This window comes from Nomascus leucogenys, chromosome 10, assembly GCF_006542625.1.
Source record: "Nomascus leucogenys isolate Asia chromosome 10, Asia_NLE_v1, whole genome shotgun sequence".
NCBI classification, from domain to species: Eukaryota; Metazoa; Chordata; class Mammalia; order Primates; family Hylobatidae; genus Nomascus; species Nomascus leucogenys.
Window position 1 is genome coordinate 42,020,685 of NC_044390.1, and position 26,980 is coordinate 42,047,664.

General features: G+C 41.5%; 1 protein-coding gene across 1 annotated transcript; it reads right to left on the bottom strand.

The window, feature by feature from the left end:
* Nucleotides 1-7,286: 7,286 nt before the first annotated feature.
* Nucleotides 7,287-26,429, bottom strand: ZNF30 (zinc finger protein 30). Its single transcript, XM_030820206.1, is given in 5 exon segments — nt 7,287-9,240; nt 19,702-19,797; nt 21,457-21,589; nt 23,491-23,563; nt 26,113-26,429. Coding segments are annotated over 4 exon segments (1,854 nt in total). The 5' UTR covers nt 23,500-23,563; nt 26,113-26,429; the 3' UTR covers nt 7,287-7,624.
* Nucleotides 26,430-26,980: the final 551 nt, after the last annotated feature.

Here is a 26,980-nt window from a genome sequence, read left to right on the forward strand (position 1 = left end):
GTTATTAGGTATATAAATGCTTATAATTGTTATATGTCCTTGCTGTCTTGAATCTTTTCTTAATATGTAATGTCTCTCTTTGTCTCATGGAACCTCGTTTTGATTTAAGGTCTATTTTGTTTGATACCAGTATGTCCATCCCTGCTTTCTTTTGGTTACTATTTGCATGGAATATCTTTTTCCATTCTTTTACTTTCAATCTATTTCTGTCTTTGGATCTAAAGTTAAACTTTGTAGACAGCATATAGTTGGATCATGGGTGTTTTTTTTGTTGTTGTTTGTTTTTTAACTCATTTTGCCAGTTTCTGTGTTTTGCTCTGAGGATTTAATCCAGTTATATTTAAAGTAATTACTGATAAGGAGGGACTTCTGTCATTCTGCTATTTATTTTCTATGTGATTTTAGCTTTTTTGTCCCTTATTTCCTATATTACTCTCTTTTTGTGTGTTTGATTTTTCAAATGTGAAACATTTTAATTTCATTCTCATTTCATTTTGTGTATATTCCATAACTATTTTCTTTGTGGTTACCATGGAGATTACATTTCACATCCTAGATTTGTGATACTCTGATTTGAACTTTTACCAGCTTACCATTAATAACACAGAAAAACTCTGATCTTATACAGCTCCATCCCCAACACTTTTAGATAGTAATGTCACAAAATTACCTCTTTATACAGTGTGTGTCCAAAAACATAGATTAATAATTTTTTTAATGCATTCATCTCTTAAATCACGCAAAAAACAAAAAGTGGAGTACAAAGTTACAATAATATGAACTTTAAAATTTTCCCAGGTATTTGTCTTTACTAGAGATCCTTATTTCCTCTCATGGCACTGAGTTACTGTCCAGTGTCCTTTCATTTCAACTGGAAGGACTCCCTTTAGCATTTCTTGCAGAGCAGTTCTCTTAGTAACACATTCTCTCAACTGGGAATGTCTTTATTTCTCCCTCAGTTTTGGTGGATAGTTGTGCCAGATTTAGGAGTCTTGGTTGTCAGTTCTTTTAGCACTTTGAACATGTCAGCCCACTGCCTTCTGCCCTCTGCCCTCTTAAGGTTTCTGATGAGAAATCTGATAATCTTAGTGAGTATCCCTTGAATGATGAGTCACTTCTTTTTTGCTGCTTTCAGTATTCTCTTTATGTCTCTGTCTTTTGACAGTTTGATTATAATGTGCCTCAGCGTGAGTCTCTTTGAATTCATCCTTCTTGGAGCTCATTGAGCTTCTTGGGTGTTTATATTTATGTCTTTTTACATCTGTGTAGTGCGTTAAAATAAAGTCTTTCATCAAATTTGGGTAGTTTTGGCCATTTCTTAAAAATAGTCCCTCTTCCTTCTTGTTTCTCTCTTTCCTCTGGAACTCCCACCTTTTCTTCTATTAGCTGCATGTTGGTTTTTGTCCATTACAAATTGAGCTACTGTAACCATTAGTGTGTAGGTCTTTGTGTGGGAATATTCTTTCTCTTCTCTTGTGTTATTGTCTAAAAGTGCACTGCCTTTGTTGCAGGGTAGGTGAATATTTTACATTTTAAGAAACTGCCAAATTGTGTTCTAAAGTTATTATACCATTTTACATCCTCTGCATCCCCGATTGTGAGCAAGAGTTCCAGTTTCGTTACATAATCACCAACAATTGCTATGATCTGTGTTTTTAATGTTCATAATGCTACTAGGGATGGGGTAATAGTATCTTATTGTAGTTTTAACTTGCATTTCTCTAAGGCTTCATGATTTTGAGCATATTTTAAATCATGTTTTTATTTGCCACCCATATAACTTCTATGGTAAAATGTCTACTCATATCTCTTGCCTATTTTAAAAGTAAATATTAGTTGATATTGAAATAGTAAAGAAATTTTTTGGAACTGCAGTCATTTATCAATAATGCCAGTGACTTGTTTTATAGGGTAATTTTGAGTATTGGAATGATATTTCCTCAAAATTTTGTGCTGTTCACCATGGGAAACTAGAGACATGAAACACTTTTAAGTTTAATCTGAATTATTAACATATTCTCTACTTTCTTAAGTCTACCTGGCCAATAAAACAACAGATCAAGTTCTGGTTTATAGTGTTTACCAATTACCCTAGGTGTAAATATTTCTATCTTGGCCAATTTCAAGCTACAACACGATGTCTATGAATATGGAGTTGGGAAGATATGTGCAGTAGCATACCATTGTATTCTGTTTCCACTGAATAGATGCAATAAATGTAAATAACCTCTAAAGCATAGATAATAGTAAAATAATTAGGAAATGAGGATTTTTAAAGTTTTTTTTTTTTTAGGAAAACAGCTTTATTGAAGTCTAAACTACACATATTTAACATGTACAAGTTTTGGTACATGTTTATAGCCATGAAATTAAAGGTTTTCTTGGGCTTTTTGTAATCTCTTCCTCCTTACCCACCTACCCGTCTTTAGGAAACCACTGATCTGCTGTCACTCTACATTTGTTTACATATTTTAGAATATTACATTAATCTGGGAGCAGCTTAGGTAGGTCAAGGTTGAGAATCCCCCATGAAATTGCAGGTAAGCTGTCTCTGGAGCTACAATTTCAGGAGACTTGCTGGAGGCTGGAAGATTCAATTCTAATCTCTTTTCCATGGCAGTTGACAGGAAGCTTTAGTTCCTTGCCACATGGATCTCTCCATAGGGATGCTCGTCACATGGATTCTTTCAAACAGAGAAAGTGATCCAAGAGCAGGAGAGTCTACCCAAGAAGGAGACCAGTGTCTTTGACAACCTAAAATTGGAAGTCACATGTCCTCACGTTTTCTGTTTTATACGGGCTTTACAGATCAACCCTTGTAAAATGTGTGAGGGGTACCCAAGGGTAAGAATTCCAGGAAGTAGAGATTTGGGGTTCTTTTTAGAGTTTACCTGCTACAATCACATTTTACCTTGTTTTAAAGTCTTTTTTTTTTGAGACGGAGTTTCAGTCTTGTTGCCCAGGCTGGAGTGCAATGGTGCGGTCTTGGCTCACTGCAACCTCCACCTCCCAGGTTTAAGCAATTCTCCTGCCTCAGCCTCCTGAGTAGCTGGGATTACAGGCATGCACCACCACACCCAGCTAATTTTGTATTTTTAGTAGAGACGGGGTTTCTCTATGTTAGTCAGGCTGGTCTCAAACTCCCAACCTCAAGTGATCTGCTTGCCTCAGCCCCCAAAGTGCTGGGATTACAGGCGTGAGCCACCGCACCTGGCCTTAAAGTCTTTTAATGGTAAATTGCATTGATTTTCAAATATCAAGTGAACTTTTATATTTTGAGGGTAAATCTACATTTTCTTGATGTGTTATCCTTTTTTTGTATTGTTGGGTTTGATTTGCCCAAATTTTGTTGAAGTTTCTATATCTATGTTCCTGAAGGATATTGATCTGTGGTTTTCTTGTAATGCCTTTGTGTGGTTTTGCTATCACTATAATAGTTTCACCAATTAAGTTGGAAAGCATTCCTTATGCTTCCACTTTTTTGGAAGAGTTTCTGCATTCTAAGGTTTTCTTCCCTGAGTGTTTGGTAGACTATACCACTGAAGCCATTTAAGCCACAGTTTGCTTTGTAGGAAGGTTTCTAATTACAAATCTGATTTTAAAAATAAATATAGGGATATACACTTTTATTTATTTTTCTTAAGTGAACTTTAGTGGTTTGTGTCTTCAAAGAGAGTTTGTTCATTTTATTTACCAGATTTATTGGCATAAATGGGTTCATGATTTTCCTTTCAATATCGTAGAATCTGTCATGTCTCTTATTCCCAATCTGGGTAATTTATGTGCTTCTTTGTAACTTGATAATCCTTGGCTAGAGGTTTATCAGTTGTATTGTTCTTAAGGCTTTTGGTTTCACTGATTTTCTTTACAGTTCATTCTGTTTATTTCATTGACTTCCATTTTAATCTTTATTATATAATCTCTTCTGCTCATTTTGCATTTCTCTTCCTTTGTTAGTTTTTTAATGTGGAAACTGATACTCTTATTTTTGGATATTTTTTCTTTTGTTTAATGGGTTTACCTAACCCATTAAACTTAGGGTAAACCTAGCCTTCAGTTCTGACAATTTTCTCCTGTATTTTCTTCTGAACATTTTGTACTTTTATATTTTATGTTTTAATCTGTGATCCATTTTGAGTGAATTTGTGTTTAAAGTATGGGATTAAGTTGATGTTCACTTCTTTTGCCTATGGATGTTCAATTGCTCCAGCATTATTTGTTGAAAAGCCTTATCTGCCTTCATTTATTTGCTTTTACTGGTCTGTCAAAAATCAGTTGGTTATATTTCTTTGTACGTTTCTGGGTTATCTATTCTGTTATTTAGACCTACGTTGTTTATCCCTCCCCAGTACCACAGTCTCTTGTATCCTTAGCTATATAATAACCCATAACATCAGACAGGGTGATTCCCCCCAGCAAAGTCTTTAAAATCTGTCCACATTGACATCAACAGACACATTTGTTAGCGCCCTAAGAAATCCCTTCACTGTCAAGGCTTTGGTAACCTCTTCTTATGTGTCCTTGAGTCTCTAGACCACCTCTGATGGCCAGAAGTTTCCCAAGGGCTTCTGATACAAGAAACTGCCCTTCTCAAACTCATGCTATGCCTCCATTAAAACAAACTGACTAGCTACATACTAGGCTTTTCTAGAAATAGAGACTTTCACAGACCTAATACTTAGCTGCCCATTTGTTTTGAGTCAAGAAACAGCAACCTACAAACTTGGCATGGCTACCGAGGCCTCCTTAATACAGGATAGAGCCAAATCTGGGCCTTCTGGCGTATTCCATCTACAGGAGAGGTGGTCTCCTTTGTCCTCAGTCTCTTGCCACATGCCATGGTACTGGAGGAAGTCACCCCCTCTCCTAGACCAGTTGGCTACCTGGGGAGACCCTTGGGATTAACCAAGTAAACAGCAATAGCAGTTTGCAGACCATATGAACGACACTGCCAACCATCATAAATATTGATTTTTTGTGTGTTGTTTTTTAAATTAGTGGAATCTTGCTACTTTTGCTGTGGGCGGCAAGCCACCCAGGTGCCGAGGCAAGAGACCAAGGACACGAGCTGTTCCAGTATAATAAAATATAAAACAAGAATAGTCATACCAGATATAGCTTTTAGATATGATTATATATGAATATCATTAATCATTAGTTGGTAGTAATTACTCTTTATCCCAATATTATAATAATCCCCGCTCTATAATCATAACCTAGGAAAAACCAGGCCATACAGAGATAGGAGCTAAGGGGACATAGTGAGGAGTGACTAGAAGACAAGAGTGCGAGCCTTCTGTTATGCCTAGACAGGGCCACCAGAGGGCTCCTTGGTCTAGCGGTGACGCCAGCATCTGAGAAGATGCCCGTTGCTAGGCGGACCATGGTCTAGCGGTAGCAAAAGGTGTTAAGGAACAACACCCGCTACTTAGCAGACTGGGAAAGGGAGTCTCCTTTTCCCCGGGGGAGTTTAGAGAAGACTCTGCTCCTCCACCTTTTGTGGAGGGCCTGACACCAGTCAGGCTTTCCCACAGTTATCCGGAGGCCTAACCGTCTCCCTGTGATGCTGTGCTTCAGTGGTCATGCTCCTAGTCCACCTTCATGTTCCATCCTGTATGCCTGGCTCTGCCTTCTAGATAGCAATAGTAAATTAGTGAAAATACTGATAGTCTCTGATATGTAGAAATAATGACGTAAGCTGTCTTTCTCTTTGTCTTCTCTCTCTGCCTCGGCTGCCAGGCAGGGAAGGGCCCCCTGTCCAGTGGACATGTGACCCACGTGACCTTACCTATCATTGGAAAAGACTCACATTCTTTACCCTGCCCCTTTTGCTTTGTATCCAATAAAAGCGCAGCCAGACATTCGGGGCCACTACCGGTCTCTGCGCATTGGTGGTAGTGGTCCCCCGGGCCCAGCTGCCTTTTCTTTTATCTCTTTGTCTTGTGTCTTTATTTCTACATTCTCTCGTCGCTGCACACAGGGAGAGACCCACTGACCCTGTGGGGCTGGTCCCTACACTTTGCATCTTAGACAGGATGTCCCCAACAGTCAACACAATTGGCCAAACTTCAGGCAGTCATCTTAGCACTGGATGACCTGGTCAACAAATGGCCTCATCTTCACATTTATTGCAAACTATCGGGCCATTGCCTAAGACTTGTGCACTTCAGAGTAAAAACTCTAGGAATCTCCTACCTTACAGATACCTAAAATATAAATGTAAATCACACATGTCTCTAGATACACTATGGCCACAATACAAGGCCAAATAACTCCTTATTTCCTTCAGTGTTACATATTACTGATAATAACAAAGGCACACATTTCACTTCCCAGAATACACAATTCTGGGTTCTTGGTAAAGCTATCCAATGGAACTCTCATGTCCCTGATAGGTGCCAGATAGCCAATTTATTCTATTTTATTTTAATTTGTTATTTTTTTTTGTGGATACAGGGTCTCTTTACATTGCCCAGGCTGATCTCGAGCTCCTGGGCTCAAGTGAACCCCCCACCTCAGCCTCCAGACTTCCCATTTGAACTGTGCCCAGCTCAGATGCCCAGTTTGAGGTCTCAATTTTTCTTTCTTCTTTTTCTTGAGACAGAGTCTAGCTCTGTCGCCAGGCTGGAGTGCAGTGGCATGATCTTGGCTCACTGCAAGCTCCGCCTCCCAGGTTCATGCCTTTCTCCTGTCTCAGCCTCCTGAGTAGTTGGGACTACAGGTGCCCGCCACCATGCCCAGCTATTTTTTTTTTTTGTATTTTTTTTTTTTTTTTGAGACGGAGTCTTGCTCTGTCGCCCAGGCTGGAGTGCAGTGGCGTGATCTCGGCTCACTGCAAGCTCCACCTCCCGGGTTCACGCCATTCTCCTGCCTCAGCCTCCCGAGCAGCTGGGACTACAGGCGCCCACCACCATGCCCAGCTAATTTGTTGTATTTTTAGTAGAGACGGGGTTTCACCGTGTTAGCCAGGATGGTCTTCCCACAGGATGGTCTTCATCTCCTGATCTCGTGATCTGCCCGCCTCAGCCTCCCAAAGTGCTGGGATTACAGGCATGAGCCACCAAGCCTGGCATTTTTTTTTTTTTTTAAATAAGAATGTAGGTTCTATTATCACCATTTTAAAACAATGCTGTCAGGTGATAAGTGTAGTGCCTAATATCTAACTGGCTGCAAGGCAGTGGAATAACAATGATGACAGTTAACGTGAGTGCCATGGCTAAAGGCTTTCATTACATTGTTAACTGGTTTTAAAAAATAATGATGAATTATTTGAAGTTCAACAGTGGTTTAGGAGGTACAAGGTTTTTTATTCACTTGTTATACAATCACATTAGAATAAATACATCATATAAAATCTCATGCTGTCAATGCTGTAACCATTAAGTAATAATGTTTCCCACTTTTTCTGAATGGTCCACCAGTATAAATATCGGTATTACAAACCTAGAAATGACAAACGAAGATTCTTATGTTTTCTGAATTATATTATGAATTATCTTATAAGAAAGATGAGAATAGACCTGCCAATATTCTTCACATTTGAAAGTTTCCTACCAGCATAAATTCCCTGATGTTCAACAACGTTTGAGCCATACACAAAGCACTTCCCACATTCCTCAGACTCTTAGGGTATAACACTCATATGCTTTCTCAGATGCACTTTAAGGGCTGAACTGTATCTAAAGGTCTTCCCACATTTTTTACATTTAAAGGGTTTCTCACCAGTGTGTACCCGCTGATGTTCAGTAAGGAATGAATTAAGTCTAAAGGCCTTCCCACATTCCTTACATTCAAAAGGTTTCTCACCAGTGTGAACACTCTGATGTCCAATAAGTTGTCCATAAACAGTAAAGGCTTTCCCACATTTGTTACATTCATAGGGTTTCTCCCCAGTATGAATTCTTTGATGCTGAACAAGGTATGAGCCAGAACTGAAGGCCCTGCCACACCCCTTACACTCATAGGGCTTCTTACCAGTATGGATTCTGCCATGTCGTACAAGGCACGAGGCTTGACTAAAATTCTTTCCACATTCCTTACATTCATAGGGCTTTATATCAGTATGAATTTTCCGATGCTGTGTGAGATGTACGTGCACTCTGAAGGCCTTGCCACATTCCTTACACTCGTAGGGTTTCTCTCCAGTATGAACCCTTTGATGTACGGTAAGCTGATGGCGACTAATAAAGGCTTTGCCACATTCCTTACATTCATAGGGTTTCTCCCCAGTATGAATCCTCTGATGCTGAACAAGGTATGAGCCAGTACTAAAGGCCTTGCCACACTCCTTACATTCATAGGGCTTCTCGCCAGTGTGAAGTCTTCCATGTTGAACAAGATATGAGGCACGACTGAAGGTTTTCCCACATTCCTTGCATCCGTAGGGCTTTATCCCTGCGTGAATTCGCTGATGTGCATGAAGGAAGGAACTAAGTCTAAAGGCCTTTCCACATTCCTTACATTCAAAAGGTTTCTCACCAGTATGAATACTCTGATGTCAAGTAAGCTGTCCATACACAGTGAAGGCCTTCCCACACTCCTTACATTCATAGGGTTTCTCGCCAGTATGAATTCTCTGATGCTTAGCAAGGGGTGAGCTAGTGCTAAAGGCCTTCCCACATTCTTTGCATTCATAGGGTTTTTCACCAGTATGAATTCGCTGATGTTGAACCAGGTACGAAAAGGTACTGAAGGCCTTCCCACACTCCTCACACCCAAAGGGTTTTTCACCAGTGTGAGTACTCTGATGCCGGGTAAGCTTTCCATATACTAGAAAAGCTTTCCCACATTCCCCGCACTCATATGGTTTCTTCCCGGTATGAATACTCTTATGCACTGTAAGTTGATAGCTACTGCTAATAGTCTTTCCACATTGCTTACATTTGAGTGGCTTCTCACCAGTGCGAATTCTCCCATGCTTAACAAAGGCTGAGCCACTGATAAAGGCCTTACCACATTTCTCACATTTATAGGGTTTCTCACCAACATGCAATCTCTGATGTATGGTGAGTTGATGTCCATTACTAAAGTTCTTCCCACATTCTTTACATCTGTTGGGTTTTTCACTACTATGTATTCCTTCATGTTGAACAGGCTTTGAGTCTTGACAAAGAGTCTTTCCATATTCCTGACATTCACATGGTTTCTGTCTACTTATTTTCTGATGTAGAGCAAAAGATGGACAGTTTTCAGAGGTGGGCATTTCTTTACGGCCAATTGTATCATCTTCCAACTGCAAATCTGAAAGAAAATTTAAAAAATATCTTATTTTTCTATATGAAAAAAAGCTCTAGGGAAGAAAAGAGAAAAACTGAAAGTAACACCAACTAGAAATAAATAGCTCAGTAATATTAAAACACCATTATGAAATTCAAAAAAAAAAAGGAATGCAGAGATTAACAAGTATTTATGTAAAATAGAAAGGTTGGTGATTAGTGAAACAGTTTTCATTTAGGTGTGGATAAAAATCTTTGAAGAGCCTGTTAAAAAATGGATGTTCAAGCAGCATCCAGGCCCTCTGAATCAGATATAGGGGAAGTTCCTGGGCATCAATACTGTCAACCTTTCCAACAAATGTTTCTGATGCAGAAGAAATTTTTATAATCCATATTTTATTGTTCCTTCTAGGGGTTTCTTGTGGTGCTTACATTAAAATCCATGTATCTTTCCACAAATAATATGGTCCCTGCTCACCTCTCAGACCTCATATCAAGACACAACTCCCTCTGTCCCACACTGACCTAATTTCCCCTTTTAGCACCTTGACGTTCTTACAAATTTTCTCACCTTTTGCTTCCATGTGCAGGTGGCATCATCGCCTAAAAATCTTCTGGCATGTTTTATTTGTAGACTGGAGCTTTCTTATCCTATCCATGTTTAAAATAAAATGTCAATTTATCATGAATACGGTAAACTGCTAACTTTGTCTAAGGACGTCCATGTCTTTATTTTCTAGCATAGCACTTCATTCTTTTTTTTTTTTTTTCTTTTATTATACTTTAGGTTTTAGGGTACATGTGCACAATGTGCAGGTTTGTTACAGAAGTATACATGTGCCACGTTGGTGTGCTGCACCCATTAACTCGTCATTTAGCATTAGGTATATCTCCTAATGCTGCCCCTCCCCCTTCCCCCCACCCCACAACAGTCCCCGGAGTGTGATGTTCCCCCTTCCTGTGTCCATGAGTTCTCATTGTTCAATTCCCACCTATGAGTGAGAACATGCGGTGTTTGGTTTCTTGTCCTTGCGATAGTTTACTGAGAATGATGGTTTCCAGTTTCATCCATGTCTCTACAAAGGACATGAACTCATCATTTTTTATGGCTGCATAGTATTCCATGGTGTATATGTGCCACATTTTCTTAATCCAGTCTATCGTTGTTGGACATTTGGGTTGGTTCCAAGTCTTTGCTATTGTGAGTAGTGCCGCAATAAACATACGTGTGCATGTGTCTTTATAGCAGCATGATTTATAGTCTTTTGGGTATATACCCAGTAATGGGATGGCTGGGTCAAATGGTATTTCTAGTTCTAGATCCCTGAGGAATCGCCACACTGACTTCCACAATGGTTGAACTAGTTTACAGTCCCACCAACAGTGTAAAAGTGTTCCTGTTTCTCCACATCCTCTCCAGCACCTGTTGTTTCCTGACTTTTTAATGATGGCCATTCTAACTGGTGTGAGGTGGTATCTCATTGTGGTTTTGATTTGCATTTCTCTGATGGCCAGTGATGATGAGCATTTTTGCATGTGTTTTTTGGCTGCATAAATGTCTTCTTTTGAGAAGTATCTGTTCATGTCCTTTGCCCACTTTTTGATGGGGTTGTTTGTTTTTTCTTGTAAATTTGTTTGAGTTCATTGTAGATTCTGGATATTAGCCCTTTGTCAGATGAGTAGGTTGCAAAAATTTTCTCCCATTTTGTAGGTTGCCTGTTCACTCTGATGGTAGTTTCTTTTGCTGTGCAGAAGCTCTTTAGTTTAATTAGATCCCATTTGTCAATTTTAGCTTTTGTTGCCATTGCTTTTGGTGTTTTAGACATGAAGTCCTTGCCCAAGCACTTCATTCTTTGGTTTCCTACTGGTTTTCTTTTTCTTTTTTTCTTTGAGATAGGATCTCACTCTTGCCCAGCCTGGAGTGCAGTGGCACAACCACAGCTCAATGCAGCCTCAGCCTCCCAGGCTCAGGTGATTCCCTCCCACCTCAGCCTGTTGGGTAGCTGGGACTACAGCTGTGTGCCACCATGCCTAGCTAATTTTTTTGTAATTTTTATAGAGATGGGGTCTTGCCACATTGCCCAGACTGGTCTCCAATTCCTAGGCTCAAGTCCTCCCACTTCACCCTCCCAAAGTGCTGGGATTACAGGTGTGAGCCAATGAGTCCAGCCTCCTATACAAAAGAAATAATAGTAATAAAATATCTCCATACAAAGAATGATATTTTATAATTCCAATGAGAATTATCATTTGTTGTTAAAACCATGACAAGATATACTGCTAAACTGAAGAAATGTATACTCCTTGAGAATAAACTAAGATCACACAGATTATTGTTTAGTCACAAGGAGAAACATAATAATGTGGGGTTGGACCATTATCCCTGTAATCTAGTAGACAGTCTTTGAATGAGGAGCACAGCCAGACATTAGATGTCTCCTGATAAGATATACATTGCTTCCTTTGATATATTGAGACAAAACTGTTTACCACCTTTTAAAATATTACCATATTATTTGATAAGCCCATAGGACGAGATCACTGGGGTGGCCACTAAAGCACTGGGTTTGTACATAAAAACCAACTGCAAAACTGGATTAGATATGTTATCTCACTGAACTCAATATCTGCCTTTAGGATGGTTCCTGTTATCTCCCAGGATCACTGTGGCCCATTCATCCCCCTTGTCAGAAAAAAGAGACCTTTAGATAACTTAATTCAAAGAGGAGAGAAACTGGACCTTAGTTTGTGGCAAAAAAACTTCAGTCAGGCTGGGTGCAGTGGCTCACACCTGTAATCCCAGCACTTTGGGAAACTGGTGGGCAGATCATGAGGTCAGGAGTTCAAGACCAGTCTGGCCAACATGGCAAAACCCTGTCTCTACTAAAAATACAAAAATTAGCTGGGCATGGTGGCGGGCACTTGTAATCCCAGCTACTCGGGAGGCTGAGGCAGGAGAATCACTTGAACCCGCGAGGTGGAGGCCGCAGTAAGCCAAGATTGCACCATTGCACTCCAGCCTGGGCAACAGAGTGAGACTCCATCTCAAAAACAAAACAAAACAAAACAAAACTTCAGTCACCACTGAAAGAGAACTTTGGACTGTTTTCTTCTACCTCCGAGCCTTTTAATGTCATGCTACACAAGAGGACCCTCAAAATGGGGAGAACCATATTAGCACTGTAATCCAGATAACAGATCTGGACAATGTCACAAAGACACAAATTCATGTTCATGAAACTGGATAGGCAACTGGTTCAAAATCCATTGTTTAGAAAAAGTACCATGCCTTCCAAGCAAGAAACATTCTCATGAGAAGAATGTTGTACTCACATCTTTAAAGACCTCTGAAATCTTTAAAAACTCTAAAATGATTCAAGAAAGACACAAGAAATCAGGAAATTAGATAATTGGGATAATTCTTCTATATCTGGTTCTGTGGGCTCTTTGGATTAGGGATGGGATCTGTTCATGTGGTTGCATTTGGGTACAAGTCTTTGATCCTGGCCTAGAAGTGAACTATAAATTCTGATTGTAACCATTCTCTTAGGATTTGTCTATACTCTAGGGTTCAATGCCTAGAGTCATAAATGCTATTGTGCAACCATTTTCTTGTCAAACAATCCAAATGATATTCTATTTTTTTTTTTTTTGAGACAGAGTCTCACTCTGTTGCCCAGGCAGGAGTGCAGTGGTGCCATCTCAGCTCACTGCAACCTCTGCCTCTGGGGTTCAAGTGATTCTCCTGCCTCAGCCTCCCAAGTAGCTGGGATTACAGATGTGCACTACCACACCCAGCTAATTTTTGTATTTTTAGTAAAGACGGGGTTTCACTATGTTGGCCAGGCTGGTGTCGAACTCCTAACCTCAGGTGATCTGCCAGTCTCGACCTCCCAAACTGCTGGGATTACAGGTGTGTGCCACTGTGCCCAGCTCCAAATGATATTCGAAATAAAAGAATAGAAAAAAAACTTTTGGAGGTTGAAATGCCATAGTTGTGTACATTTGGATAATCATGGTCCCAAGAAGATAATGGCCTATCTTCGGATAAGGCTGAAGCATGACCAAAAAAGAGACAGGGGACACTGAGAACAGAAATCAATGAAATCCCGTATCTCTGTGTTAAAGAAAACTGAGACCAGCATACTTCCCCAAACCTGTCTTAACCTTCAGTATTCTATCAGGGCCCATTTTTAGTTTTTGAGTTTCTTTTTTGAGCAATTCTAACTATTTGTAAGAATTAGTATTTCATGACTTTTAGTCTTTCTTAAAGGCCTTCAAGAGAACAAAGAGAAAACTTACTTATTTTCAAAATATACTAAATTTCATTCAATTTTACAATTAGGGCTCTACTACACCTTTTTATAAAACTACAATCTACTACGAGACAGTAATCTTATTTTTTCCAGTAAGAATCATGTGTAAGAATAAGTTTCCTGGGAACATTTTTCTGTCTCATCATCCTAAGAGTTATTTCATCATTATTTGTCAATTATGCCCAAGCACGTGAAAAGAGAAAGACTAAATAAGAAAGTGGATGAACGATGGCACTGCCTAGAAAGATGATGCAGTAGTGAAATAAATCAACGCCATGCCATCCTTCCGTATCCTTACTGTGTTGCTCGAAAACCTGCACACCTTTGAAAGCTTGAAAAAAGTCTGGACACATCACCTGCATGTCTTTTTTTAAAAAAATTAGCTTTTAGGCTGGGCATGGTGGCTTATGCCTGTAATCCCAGCCCTTTGGGAAGCCAAGGAGGGTGGAACAGTCGAGGTCAGGAATTTGAGACCAGCCTGGCCAACATGGTGAAACCCCGTCTCTACTGAAAATACAAAATTATCCAGTGTAGTGGTGCATGCCTGTAATCCCAGCTACTCCGGAGGCTAGTGCAGGAGAATTGCTTGAACCTGGGAGGCGGAGGTTGCAGCGAGCTGAGATTGCGCCACGGCACTCCAGCCTGGGCAACAGAGCAAGACTCCATCTGAAAGAAAAGAGTAGAGAGAGGGGAAGGGAGGGGAGGGGAGGGGAGGGGAGGGGAGGGGAGGGGAGATGAGATGAGACACTGATAGGTAAGTTGCATGTGGACTGAGTGGAACTCTAAGTCTCTGATGGGAACTCCATACTCTGAGCTTCCCTAAATGTAGAATCTCTTTTAAATGGCACGTCTTCTGTGGGGACCTGGAAACCATGCCCGTGGAATTGCTATGGGTACTGAGTTCTGTGAAGTGCTTGTATCTTCTTTAAGTCGTGGCAGCTCGCCAACTCACCTGGTGTGTGTCTCGTCTTTCTGCACCTTACTTTTGGAGGGCTATGCAAGTGTATCCTGCGTGAACCACTGTAAGGATGCAGCCTGACAGAACAGGTGAGGCTGCCCTGCTGGCAAGCCGGGGTTCCTGCTATGGCATTTCCTAAACAGATAGAGCCAAGACAACCACAGGCAGTCTTAGTCTGAATGCGCAGTTGAGCCTAAGATGAACCTCCGGTGGGCACTGCAGGTGAAATGGGTTTTTGTGTGTTGGACTATCAAGAATCATATCCTTAATTCTTAGTATCTTCTGGAGTATTTAGGAATAAAGTCTTGCAATTGCACAACTTAAATGGTACAGCAAAAAATTTTTATATATACAGATATAGAGCAAAGTGGTAAATTATTAAGAACTAGTGAATCTAGGTGAAGATTATTATGGAGTTTTTAACTCAGTTGGCAAAATGCAAAAAAAGTTCCCAAATTCAGACTTTTAAGAATGGTATAATACTTCTAGATATTAAGAGATATTATAAAAAAAAAAGAAAATCCTCAAAGTAATATAAGGAGACCAATAGGATACAAGGTGTATTGGTTTGAACAGTATCCCCCAAACTCCTCTCCACCCAGTACTTCAGAATGTGACCTTATTTTTATTTTAATTTTTTATTATTATTTTTTAAAATCTCTTCAGAACCAAATGCCTCAAGAGGACTCATGAGTCCAAAAAGGACTCATTCTTGGCACTGCCTTGCCTCCCATTCTGTTTTTACCAGACCAGTCAGGCTTTCACCCCTAGATGCCCCTGAAAATTTCCTCCTTTAGCAAGGCTAAATATTGTGGTCAGACTGGGTGCCATGGCTCACACTTGTAATCCCAGCACTTTGGGAGGCCAAGGTGGGCAGATCACCTGAAGTCAGAAGTTTGAGACCAGCCTGGCCAACATGATGAAACTCCACCACTACTAAAAATACAAAAATTAGCCAGGCATGGTGGCAGGTGCCTGTAGTCCCAGCTACTCAAGAGGCTGAGGCAGGAGAATCACTTGAACTTTGGAGGCAGAGGTTGCAGTGAGCCAAGATTGCACCACTGCACTCCTGCCTGGGCAATAGAGTGGGACTCCGTCTTGAAAAAAAATATATATATATATATTGTGGTCAATTCTTATCACTGCTTAGCTTAGTTCACTTTTCAGGTGATCGTTCTTCTATTTTTTTTTTTCTTTTTAAGAGATGGGGTCTTGCTCTGTCACCCAGGCTGGAGGGCAGTGGTGTGATCATAGCTCACTGCAGCCTCGAACTCCTACGCTCAAGCAGTTTTCCTGCATCAGCCTCATGAGTAGCTAGGACTACAGGGGCATGACTCCATGCCTGGCTAATTTTTAAACTTTTTGTAGAGATGGGGGGGTCCTGCTATGTTGCCCAGGCTGGTCTCGAACTCCTGGCTTGAAGTGATTCCTCCTGCCTTGGCCTCCCAAAGTGTTAGGATTATAGGAATAAGCCACTGTGTCTGGCCTACTCTTCTATCTTGAAACACTTTCTTCATTTGTCTTTGGTGGCACCACTTTCTGGTTTTAATTCTACCTTAAAAGAGGCAGTCTCTTTTGCAGCCTCCTCTAGAAGACCTCTAAATGTTAAGAGTAGTCACTACTGGCCGGGTGCAGTAGCTCACACCTGTAATCCCTGCACTTTGGGAGGCTGAGACAGGTGGATCACCTAAGGTCAGGAGTTCGAAACCAGCCTGGCCAACATGATGAAACCCCATCTCTACTAAAAACATAAAAAATTAGTCAGGCATCATGGCAGGTGCCTATAATCCCAGCTACTCAGGAGGCTGAGGCAGGAGAATCACTTTAACCGGGGAGGCAGAGGTTGCAGTGAGCTGACATCACGCCACTGCACTCCAGCCTGGGCAACAAGAGTGAAACTCCGTCTCAAACAAAAACAGAAACAAAAACAAAAAAATAGTCACTACCTGCATTGACTCTCTAAGGGACCTCAGCCAGTGCCATGGCTTTAAATAGCAGCCAAATGCCAATGAATCCCAATTTTTTTTTTTTTTTTTTTTTTTTTTTTTTTTTTTTTTTTGAGACAGGGTTTTTCTCTGTTGCCTAGTCTAGAGTGCAGTGGTGTGATCATAACTCACTGCAGCCTTGACTTCCTGGGCTCAAGCCATCCTCCTGCCTCAGCATCCCAAGTAGCTGGGACTACAGGTATGTATCACCATGCATGGCTAATTTTTACATTTTATATAGAGATGGGATATCCCTATGTTGCCCAGGCTGGTCTCAAACTCCTGGGCTCAAGTGATCCTCCCAACTTGGCCTCCCTAATTGTTGGTATTCTAGGCATGAGCCACCAAGCACAGCTGCATCCCAAGTTATCACGTGTAAGCCTAAACTCTCCCTGAGCTCCAGACTTGCATATTCCACAGCCCACTTGGCATCTTTGCTTGGATGAGTAGTAGTCATCTCCAACTTAACATATGGAAAGCAGACACCTTTAGATCTGCCCTGCAACTTGCCCTTCCCTCTTTACCATCTCATGTGACTGTACCCCCATTCAGCTGCTCAAGTCCAAACCTGTTGATCCTTCTTGATTTCCCTCTTTGCCTCCATATCCATTTACAATCCACCAACATGTTGTGGGTTTTACATTAAAATGTATGATGAACACTCCGCCTTCTCATCACTGTCCACCATTAACATCCTAATCAAAACCACTCAGACCCCCAGCTTGCACTGCTCTTGCCCCCATTCAGACTACCCACTACAAATACCTGGAGTAATTATCTAAAAACATAAACTAGGATGATGGCTGATAGGGTTTGGTTGTGTCCCCACCAAAATCTCATCTTGAATTGTAGCTCCCATAATTCCCACGTGTTGTGGGAGGGACTTCGTGGGAGATAATTGAATCATGGGAGCGGTTTCCCCCATACTGTTCTCATGGTAGTGAATAAGTCTCATGAGATCTGTTGGCTTTCTAAGGGGAAATCCCTGTCACTTGGTCCTCATTCTCTCTTGACTGCTGCCATGTAAGACACGCCTTTTGCCTTCCGCCATGATTGTGAGGCCTCCTCAGCCACATGGAACTGTGAATCCATTAAACCTCTTTTTCCTTATAAATTACTCAGTCTTGGGTATGTTTTATCAGCAGCATGAAAACGGACTACCACAGTGGTGGAAGTGGTAGCATTGTTTTTGAATTTAAACAAATACCCCCATAAAAACAAACAGGATAGCAAAACTGTAAAAAAAAAAAAACTACAGACAACGTATACAACAAAACTACATGAAGAGGTACCCTCAAAATGGCAAAATTCTAGCAGACAAAGACAAAATACTACAGCTAAGACTTGTGTGGTCTAGGCATCTGTGCAGGAAAAGGCAGAGGGGGACAATGTGGGGTGTCTGACAGACCTGAGAACCTCAAAATAACCAGGTGTCCATAAGCATAGCAGGCTGATTTGAGAAGAGCAGGTAAGACTGGGGGTGAGAATATGGGATGCCTGGCAAAGTTTAAAGTGGCTAGAGGTGATTAATCAGGGAGGGAGAAAGGTAACTGTGATTAGGTAAAGGGCATGAAAACCTTAAGGGAAGGTAGAAGAGTTTTCTCTCTTCATTTGGAGAATCTGGGTTGAAGGGTATATGAAAATTCTTAGTACAACTTTCCAGCTTTTCTTTAAGCCTGACGTTATTTTATAAAAATTGTTTTAAAAAAATTTTTTTTTTTTTAGACGGAGTCTTGCTCTGTTGCCCAGGCTGGAGTGCAGTGGCACAATCTTGGCTCACTGCAAGCTCTGCCTCCCGGGTTAACGCCATTCTCCTGCCTCAGCCTCCCGAGTAGCTGGGACCACAGGTGCCCGCCACCATGCCCGGCTAATTTTTTGTATTTTTTTAGTAGAGACGGGGTTTCACCATGTTAGCCAGGACGGTCTCGATTTCCTGACCTCCTGATCCACCCACCTCGGCCTCCCAAAGTGCTGGGATTACAGATGTGAGCCACTGCGCCCAGCCTGTTTTTTAAATTTTTTATTTTACTTTAAGTTCTGGGATATGTGTGTAGAACGTGCAGGTCTGTTACATAGGTATACATGTGTCACGGTTGTTTGCTGCACCCATCAATCCGTCATCTAGGTTTTAAGCCCTGCGTGCATTATGTCTTTGTCCGAATGCTCTCCCTCTCGTTGTCCCCCAGCCCCCGTAAAAATGTTTTATCTTTTGACCAGAGTGATGGTAACAAAGGTATCTGCCTCATAATAACTCATCAAGCTGTACATTTTAATATGGTGTTTCTGGTATCTGTTTCCTATTTATTAGAATTTTCCAAAATTCAAAAATTGGAAAAATGTAAATTAGGTCACAGTTTCTAGTTACATTAGAAAATAATCCAAATTCCTGGCCAGGCACGATGGCTCATGCCTGTAATCTCAGTACTTTGGGAGGCCAAGGCAAGAGGATCACTTGAGCCCAGGAGTTCGAGACCAGCCTGAGCCACATAGTGAGACATTGTCTGTACTGAAGATTAAAAAAATTAGCCAGGTGTGGTGGTGTGCGCCAGTAGTCCCAGCTACTCAGGAGGCTGAGGCAGGAAAATGGCTTGAGCCCAGGAGTTCGAGGCTGCAGTGAGCTATGATTGCACCACGTATGCCAGCCTAGGTGACAAAAGAAGACTGTCTCATTCAAAAACAAAACAAAACAAATAAATTCAAATTCCTGCTAACACTCTAGCTTTTTTCTTCTTACTCCTCCCATTAATTCTGCCTGAGCCTACTTACTGCTCCTGAAGCACACAAAACTCATTCCCACCCAAAGCATCCACATCTGCTATTCCCTCTGCTTGGCATGTCTTACATAATTACACGGCCTGAACCCTCACTTCTTGTTCCTGTCTCTGTTCAACTATTACTATCTAAGAATATATGAATGAATCCAAATGTAAAAGAGGAGGTGAAAGCAGTGAAATTCAAAACACAGATGGAATAATGCACTGGGAAAGTGACTAAGTCCGTAATAAAATGAGAGGGAAACAAGAGGTGAGTGAGTGTTAAAATGGGTAAAGATGAAGTTCCTTTGGAGAGGCTGGTGAGATATTTCTTACCCAAGTCTCAGCCTTTTTCTACCCAGGCCCTAGGGCTTTGAAGGGAAACTTCTAAACATGGCAGAGATGCACCTCCTCCCTGACAGCTGGGCTGTTTCCAGCAATGATGGCCTTCCTACCTGCCATGCTCTTACTCACCTGTGCACCATCTTCTTCCATCTTTCCTCACTGTCACTTCAGGCTCTTTCCATTGTTCCAATAAGGCGATCACATGTGGTTTAGAAAGGGAATGTCCTGCTTATGAGATAAGAATGTAGAAAAGAAATAAAATATGAGTTCAAATATACTTTCAGCTTTGGTTAAATTTGCCATAAATGAAAGGTCAAACGATATTGGCCTTTATATCTCAGAGACGAGAAGGGCAAGGGGATTCATAATTCCAGACAGGTAGAGAAAGGTTTTATTTATGTAGAGACAGAGTCTCACTCTGTCGCCAGGCTGCAGTGCAGTGTGCGATCTCAGCTCACTGCAACCTCTACCTCCTGGGTTCAAGCAATTCTCCTGCCTCAGCCTCCCGAGTAGCTGGGACTATAGGCATGTGCCACCATGCCCAGCTAATTTTTGTATTTTTAGTACAGACGGATTTCACCATGTTGGCCAGGATGGTCTCGATCTCTTGACCTCGTGATCCACCCACCTTGGCCTCCCAAAGTGCTGGGATTACAGGCATGAACCACCACGCCCAGCTGAAAGGTTTTATTTTAAATGAAATCTATCACCTATCTATCTATCTATCTATCTATCTATCTATCTATCTATTATAAATATAGATAAGTGTATACTCATTTAAATATTTTTTGTGTCTTGATAAAAAACCAGGCCCGGTGGCTCATGCTTATAATCCCAGCACTTTGGGAGGCCAGGTGGGCAGATCACTTGAGGTCAGGAGTTCGAGACCAGCCTGGTCAACATGGTGAAACCCTGTTTCTACCAAAAATACAAAAATTAGCTGGGTGCGGTGGTGTACGCTTGTAATCCCAGCTACTAGGGAGGCTGAGGCAGGGGAATCGCTTGAACCTGGGAGGTGGAGGTTGCGCTGAGCTGAGATCATTACACTGCACCCCAGCCTGGGCAACAGAGTGAGACTATGTCTCAAAAAAAAAAAAAAAAAGAAAGAAAGTATGACACTGTGATTGGGAACATGGATTGTGGAACCTAAGTGCCTGGGTTCAAGTTTCTGCTACCGTCACCTATGGGCTGTGTGACCTTGTGTAACTCACTTAAACACACTGTGCTTTAGCATTCTCACCTAAAATGGTTAGCACCTATAGAGTGCTTGTAAGGATAAAAATCTGTTAATACAAATGTATATTAATATAAAGAGCAGAGAACAGTGAACCAGCACACAGTAAGCACACTGTGTGTTAATAACATTATTATTTTGCTAAGATAAAAACAAAGTCTCCTTAGACATCTATATCTATAGGATACAGATTTAATTTGCATTTACTCTTAAATGCAAAGTTCAGAGATGATGAATTTTAACCACAAAATCAGATTATTTTATATGAAATAAAATGAGGTAACTTCAGTTTTAAATGATTTGCTTATCCAATCCGCCGGCATATAAGTTGTATAGGTCTTCAGATAGAACAAATCAAGACCCTTTGTCTAGCTGTTTTGCCTGCAAGGTTGGTCAGATTTTCACAGAGCATTTAGAGCAATTTAGAGCAAACACATAATAGAAAACCTGGCCTCTTTTGTCAGTGTTTTGCAATAAACAATCTAGAATTCTAATCCTGTCACTGGATCATTTCCCACCTAACAAAGCTCAAATCATTTCTCTGGCAACAAGAAGAAATTGTGTTCAGTTCTTAAGATAGCCCTAAAATCTGCAATGGAGAAAGTATAACAGGGAGCAGATTCTCAATTATTTGAGAGAAGTACACTTACCCATTGACACCAAGTTTCTGTAGTTCTCCAACATGACATCTCTGTACAAGCCCCTCTGGGAAGAGTCCAGACGCTCCCACTCCTGCTGGGAGAAGGCTATGGCCACATCCTCAAATGTCACTGATCCCTGAAACTGCAAACCCACATATTTCTGGTAAAATCAAAGAAAATGCTTTCAAGGTGAAAGGAGAGGGAATAAAACGTTTCAGTGTAGTAAGGGAGCAATAACATAACAATCACATAGGCTGGAAGCTTATGATGTGGCAAGTGGATGAGCATGGTATCTGCATGTTCTGGAAGAATCCTGCTGCTATGGACAAAATGTCCTATATGTTGTAGGATATCACAATACTCCATATTTGTGGTGAAATGGATAAAATAATCCTAGTTTCCCTGTTAAGTAAAAGAGTATATACAAAGATATTGCCTGCTAGGTATCCAATGAAACAAATTCTCAAAAATGATTAGTCTCTATATTACTTTCCCTTTAAGAAGAAAATGGCTATGATTTCTTTTTCCAACTGTAGAATAAAATCTGTCTTAGAAAACAGCCATGACACAAATTTGTTGAATAACACCTCAAGCTTCAAGTTCATTATGTCAGATCGTAAGTGTTTTTCCTTATATTAATAAACACTTTTTTCCAAAGTGACATAAAAGTTATCTTGTGGATCTGTATTAAAGGTAAGTAACTTTGCAAGGCTGAGGTGGGTGGATCACATGAGGTCAGGAGTTCCAGACCAGCCTGGCCTATGTGGTGAAACTCATCACTACTAAAAATACAAAAATTAGCTGGGTGTTGTGGCATGTGCCTGTAATCCTAGCTACTTGGGAAGCTGAGGCAGGAGAATCACTTGAATCCAGGAGATGGAGGTTGCAGTGAGTCAAAATTGTGCCACTGTACTCTAGCCCGGGTGACAGAGCGAGACTCAGTCTCCAAAAAAAAAAAAAAAAAAAAAAAAAGAAAGAAAAAAAAAGTAATGATTTTATACTTATAAATGAAGACTGGACCAAATGCCTCAGTTTTCCCCAGTTCTGGTCATCTGTTCATCTACTACTGATAACAATATGCTGATAGTGTCATACAAGATCCTTAATACTTTGGCTGTTGTTTTTTTTAATTTTTTTTTTTGAGACAGAGTCTCACTGTGTTGCCCAGTCTGTAGTGCAGTGCTATGACCATAGCTCACTGCAACTTTGAACTCCTGGGCTCAAAGTGTCCTTCTGTCTGAGGGCCCCAAGTAGTTAGGACTACAGGCATGTGCCCCCATGCCTGGCTAATTAAAAAAATTTTTTTTGGTAGAGACAGGGTCTTGCTATGCTGCCCAGGCTGGTCTTGAACTCCTGGGCTCAAGTGATCCTCCCACCTGGGGCTCCCAAGGTCCTGGGTTTACAGGTGTGAGCCACTGCATCTGGCCATTTGGCTGTTCTTGAGTTAGTGGATTAGGGTGAAAAATGACTCAGAACCAAATGCATGTTGTCCAAGTCTGGCAGGTCCCATTCCATAACAAAATTGACCTCAGTATCACTCTCAGGCATCCCAAGAAGAACCATGATATCAATGTTTCACATCATAATCACATCCCCAATCAATCTTAAAAGCTTCATTGAGCATGTTATCTCATCATATTGAGACCAATCAATACAAAATTCCATCTTATCAGCTCTGTGGAAAACTCCAAATCTTCTGATGTGTGGCCAAATGAAGCCAACAGATCGAACTCATCAAACCACAGGTGGATGTAGGAAGCTCAAATACTTCTGCCACAGGACTTCAATCGTTCACTGCTTTATCACAGCCTTTCAGCTAAGACTTACTATTTACCTGCTTAGTAATTTGCTCAATGAATTCATGAACACCGATCAGAAATGAGGACCTCGTAAGGAGGAAACGATACTTTGACATCATTCTGCCAAATGGAATCAAGTAGGCAATTAGATGGTACACTCTGATGAAGGATGCTTCAGGTCAGTTAAGGAAAATAGCCACGTAATGTAAAAATCCCAATATTTCAAGAAGAAACACCAACTTACGTGCGCCATGCTTTGAGAACTGTAAGAACTGATCAGTCTTCACTGGGGTTCCTCTATCTGAGAAGTTCAAACACTAGAAAATCCAGAGAGAGGAAAAGGAGGCTTTAGTGTTCTCAATGACATACATTAATAAACCTTCCTGTCCCTTCATTTCAGCTTCCAAACTGTGCTACAAACACCCTCAAACAAAATTTGGAGAAGAACAGCAGAATTCAAACCCCAGTGAACTAAGCTGTACAGTTGATTGCAGAGGTGTGGCACTTCTTAAGGAAGGCAGAATCAGACACAGGCTTTCCCACCAGGCTCCCATTTTGGGAATGTTGATCTAGGTCTCAAATTGGATTGCACAATCTTCTCTTGAACAGATTCTCTTCACTCCATTCCCACGTTCTAAGCCTAAAAAAGAGTCCACATCACCCAATCCAGAGCTTCTTTAATGGTGGCAGTATAAATCTGAGGCTGGTCAAAACATGGGAGGTAGAGAACATAGGAGAAAATGACCAGGCAGCTACTAATATGGCTGTTTTCTCATCACTAAAATAGTAATAGGAATATCAGCTCCAACATGTGGTTGTCCTGAAGAATAAGAAAACCCACCCCAAAACTTAATAGAATACTTGCTTAACATGAGTTAGCTCTTTTGTTTTGTTTTGTTTTGTTTTTTTGAGACGGAGTCTCACCCTGTCATCCAGGCTGGAGTGAGTGCAGGGGCGCCATCTTGGCTTACTGCAACCTCCGCCACCCAGATTCAAGTGATTCTCCTGCCTCTGCCTCCCTCCCGAGTAGTCAGGACTACAGGCGCGTGGTCACACCCAGCTAAGTTTTGTATTTTTAGTAGAGACAGAATTTCACCATGTTGGCCAGGATGGTCTCCATCTCCTGACTTCGTGATCCGCCCGCCTCAGCCTCCCAAAGTGTTGGGATTACAGGCGTGAGCCACCGCGTGCAACCGAATTAGCTCTTATTATGGTAGTTCCCTCTAATCCACAGGGGGGAGATACACTCAAAGATCCTCAGTAGATGTCTGACCTAACCCCATATATACTATGTTTTTTCTTATACACACCTATGATTAAGTTTAATTTATAAATTAGGCACCATAAGAGACTTTTATTTTTCTGTTTGTTTGAGACAGGGTCTCACTCTGTTGCCCAGGCTGGAGGGCAGTCATGTGATCTTGACTCACTGCAACCTCCACCTCCTGGGAGCCTCCCTAGTAGCTGGGATTACAGGTGCCCACCACCATGCCTGGCTAATTTTTGTATTTTTACTAGAGACAGGGTTTCACCATGTTGGCCAGGCTGGTCTCGAACTCCTGACCTCAAGTGATCCACCCACCTCAGTCTTCCAAAGTGCTGGGATTACAGGCGTGAGCCACGGCACCCGGCCACCATAATTGAATAACAGCAATAACTAATAATAAAATAGAACAATTATAACAACATACTGTAATAAAAGTTATGTGAACATGCTCTCTCTCTCTCAAACTATCTTACTGTACCAAAATCACCTATTTTCAGATCATGGTTGACTGAGCGTAACTAAAACTGAAGAAAGTGAAACTGCCGATTAAGGGGGCACTACTGCATTGGAGTTACTACATAAACATTATACATCCTTTATTTCATTTTAATTAAAGAAACACTTTGTTTCCACTTAATTAATTTATGTATCTATTTTTTTTTTTAGAGACAGGATCTCACTCTGTCGCCCAGGCTGGATTGCGGTGGTGCCATCTCCGCTCACTGCAACCTCCACCACCTCCCAGCTTCAAGCACTTCTCCCACCTCCGCCTCTCAAGTAGCTGCGACTACAAGCGCACGCCACCACGCCTGGCTAATTTTTATATTTTTAGTAGAGACAGGGTTTCAGCATGTTGCCATGTTGCTGGTCTCAAACTCCTGAGCTCAGGCAATCTACCCGCCTCAGCTTCCCAAAGTGCTGGGATTACAGGCATGAGCCATGGCGCCCGACCTGTTTCCACTTTTTACTTAAAACGTAAGTTTCTCTGGCATGCTTTCTTTTAATTCTAACTAAAAAATTAAGAGCAACTCTTCTTTAAAAACAAACAAAAAACCAACAGAAAAGATTCTCTGACATTTCAATTTCCTCTGTCCCCTAGCAGCTAGAGAGAGAGAGCTACTGCCGTGGCATAATGCAAAATTGAAGAACCTTAAGAAAAGGCTGGGTCCTATTTCTGTGCAATATGGAGATTGATGGAAATGTTTACAGCTGTCATCTTGCTCTCCTTTCTTACATAATTTTGTCATTAGGAAAGTAATCTGCACAACAGATCCTTTGAAGTCCTTTTCCCTGCACTGATAATTTTCAGATGACGTTGCTCTCATCTTTAAAAGGTGTAAATACTTTATACAGTTTTTTCCAAACAAGAAGAGGCTTCCTGGCAATCCCATTTCTTCCCGCTGCATGCACAAGGTATCATATCTATCGTTTCCTTTTTAAACTGAGAGTTAAAGAGTCTTTTGCTCCTTTACATAAATCAATTACAGTGATTTTATCCAAAATAGCTCAGGTTCGCATGGAGGCCATGCACCCAGTCTTCGAGGGTGCACACCGGCCCCGTCCCACGCACCCTCCCTGACCTGCCGCTCCAGCACTCACGGGCCCAGGATCCTCGCCCGGTCCACCCAACGCTCACGCATGTCTCAGTCCGGGTTCCGCGCCGACCCGAGTCTGCAGAGTTCCCGGTGCTGTGTTCGTTTGCAGAAATTCAAGTTGCCTGGCGGGGCTGCTCCAACCTCGGAGCCGGGCGCTGACTTCTCCCTCGCTGAACTCCAAAGCTCGCTGCTGGGTCAACGACCACAATGAACTGGCGAGGTGGCAGAGGTTGAGGTCGTTCCAGCGGCCGCTGAGAAATGTAGTCTCAGGCTACATTGGCCGGATAGCAGCGGCCTGTGGGAAATGTAGTCCGGAGCCGTCACACCGCCGAGTATGCGCGGCGCAGTCCACAAGGCCGCCCACCCGCGCCCGGAGACTTCCGGGCGCTGCGGTTGGGCTGAGAGTGCGCACGCGCAGGCGGTCGCCGAGCTGGGCGCTGTAGAACTCCAAGCTGGGTGATTTTGGGAAGTCGGGGGGCGTCTGACACCTGAGGCCCGAAGTAGGTGGCCAACTTCTTAGAGGGCCAACCCAGGGCACTAACACACCAGGTCAGAAAAAGCAAAAGCAAAACAAACAAAAAATGATAATCTATACCAAAATATGTTATTACTTTAACACAAAAATATGAAAACTAGGTGTTTGAAATTATCTTTCCGTACTGTTTGCTTTTCGCTACAGAAATGCTATTATTTAACAGAACATTAATAGGATTTATAGTGGCAATTAGACTAATCACGTGTGAGAAAAATATATTTCTGTCCTCTGATACAGGAATTTTAAGTTTCTATTGAATATTTAAATTTTGTGGGTTCTATCTAAGATGCTAAATGTAAGACTTTTTAAAAGGAGAATGTAAATAAGACTAATCAAA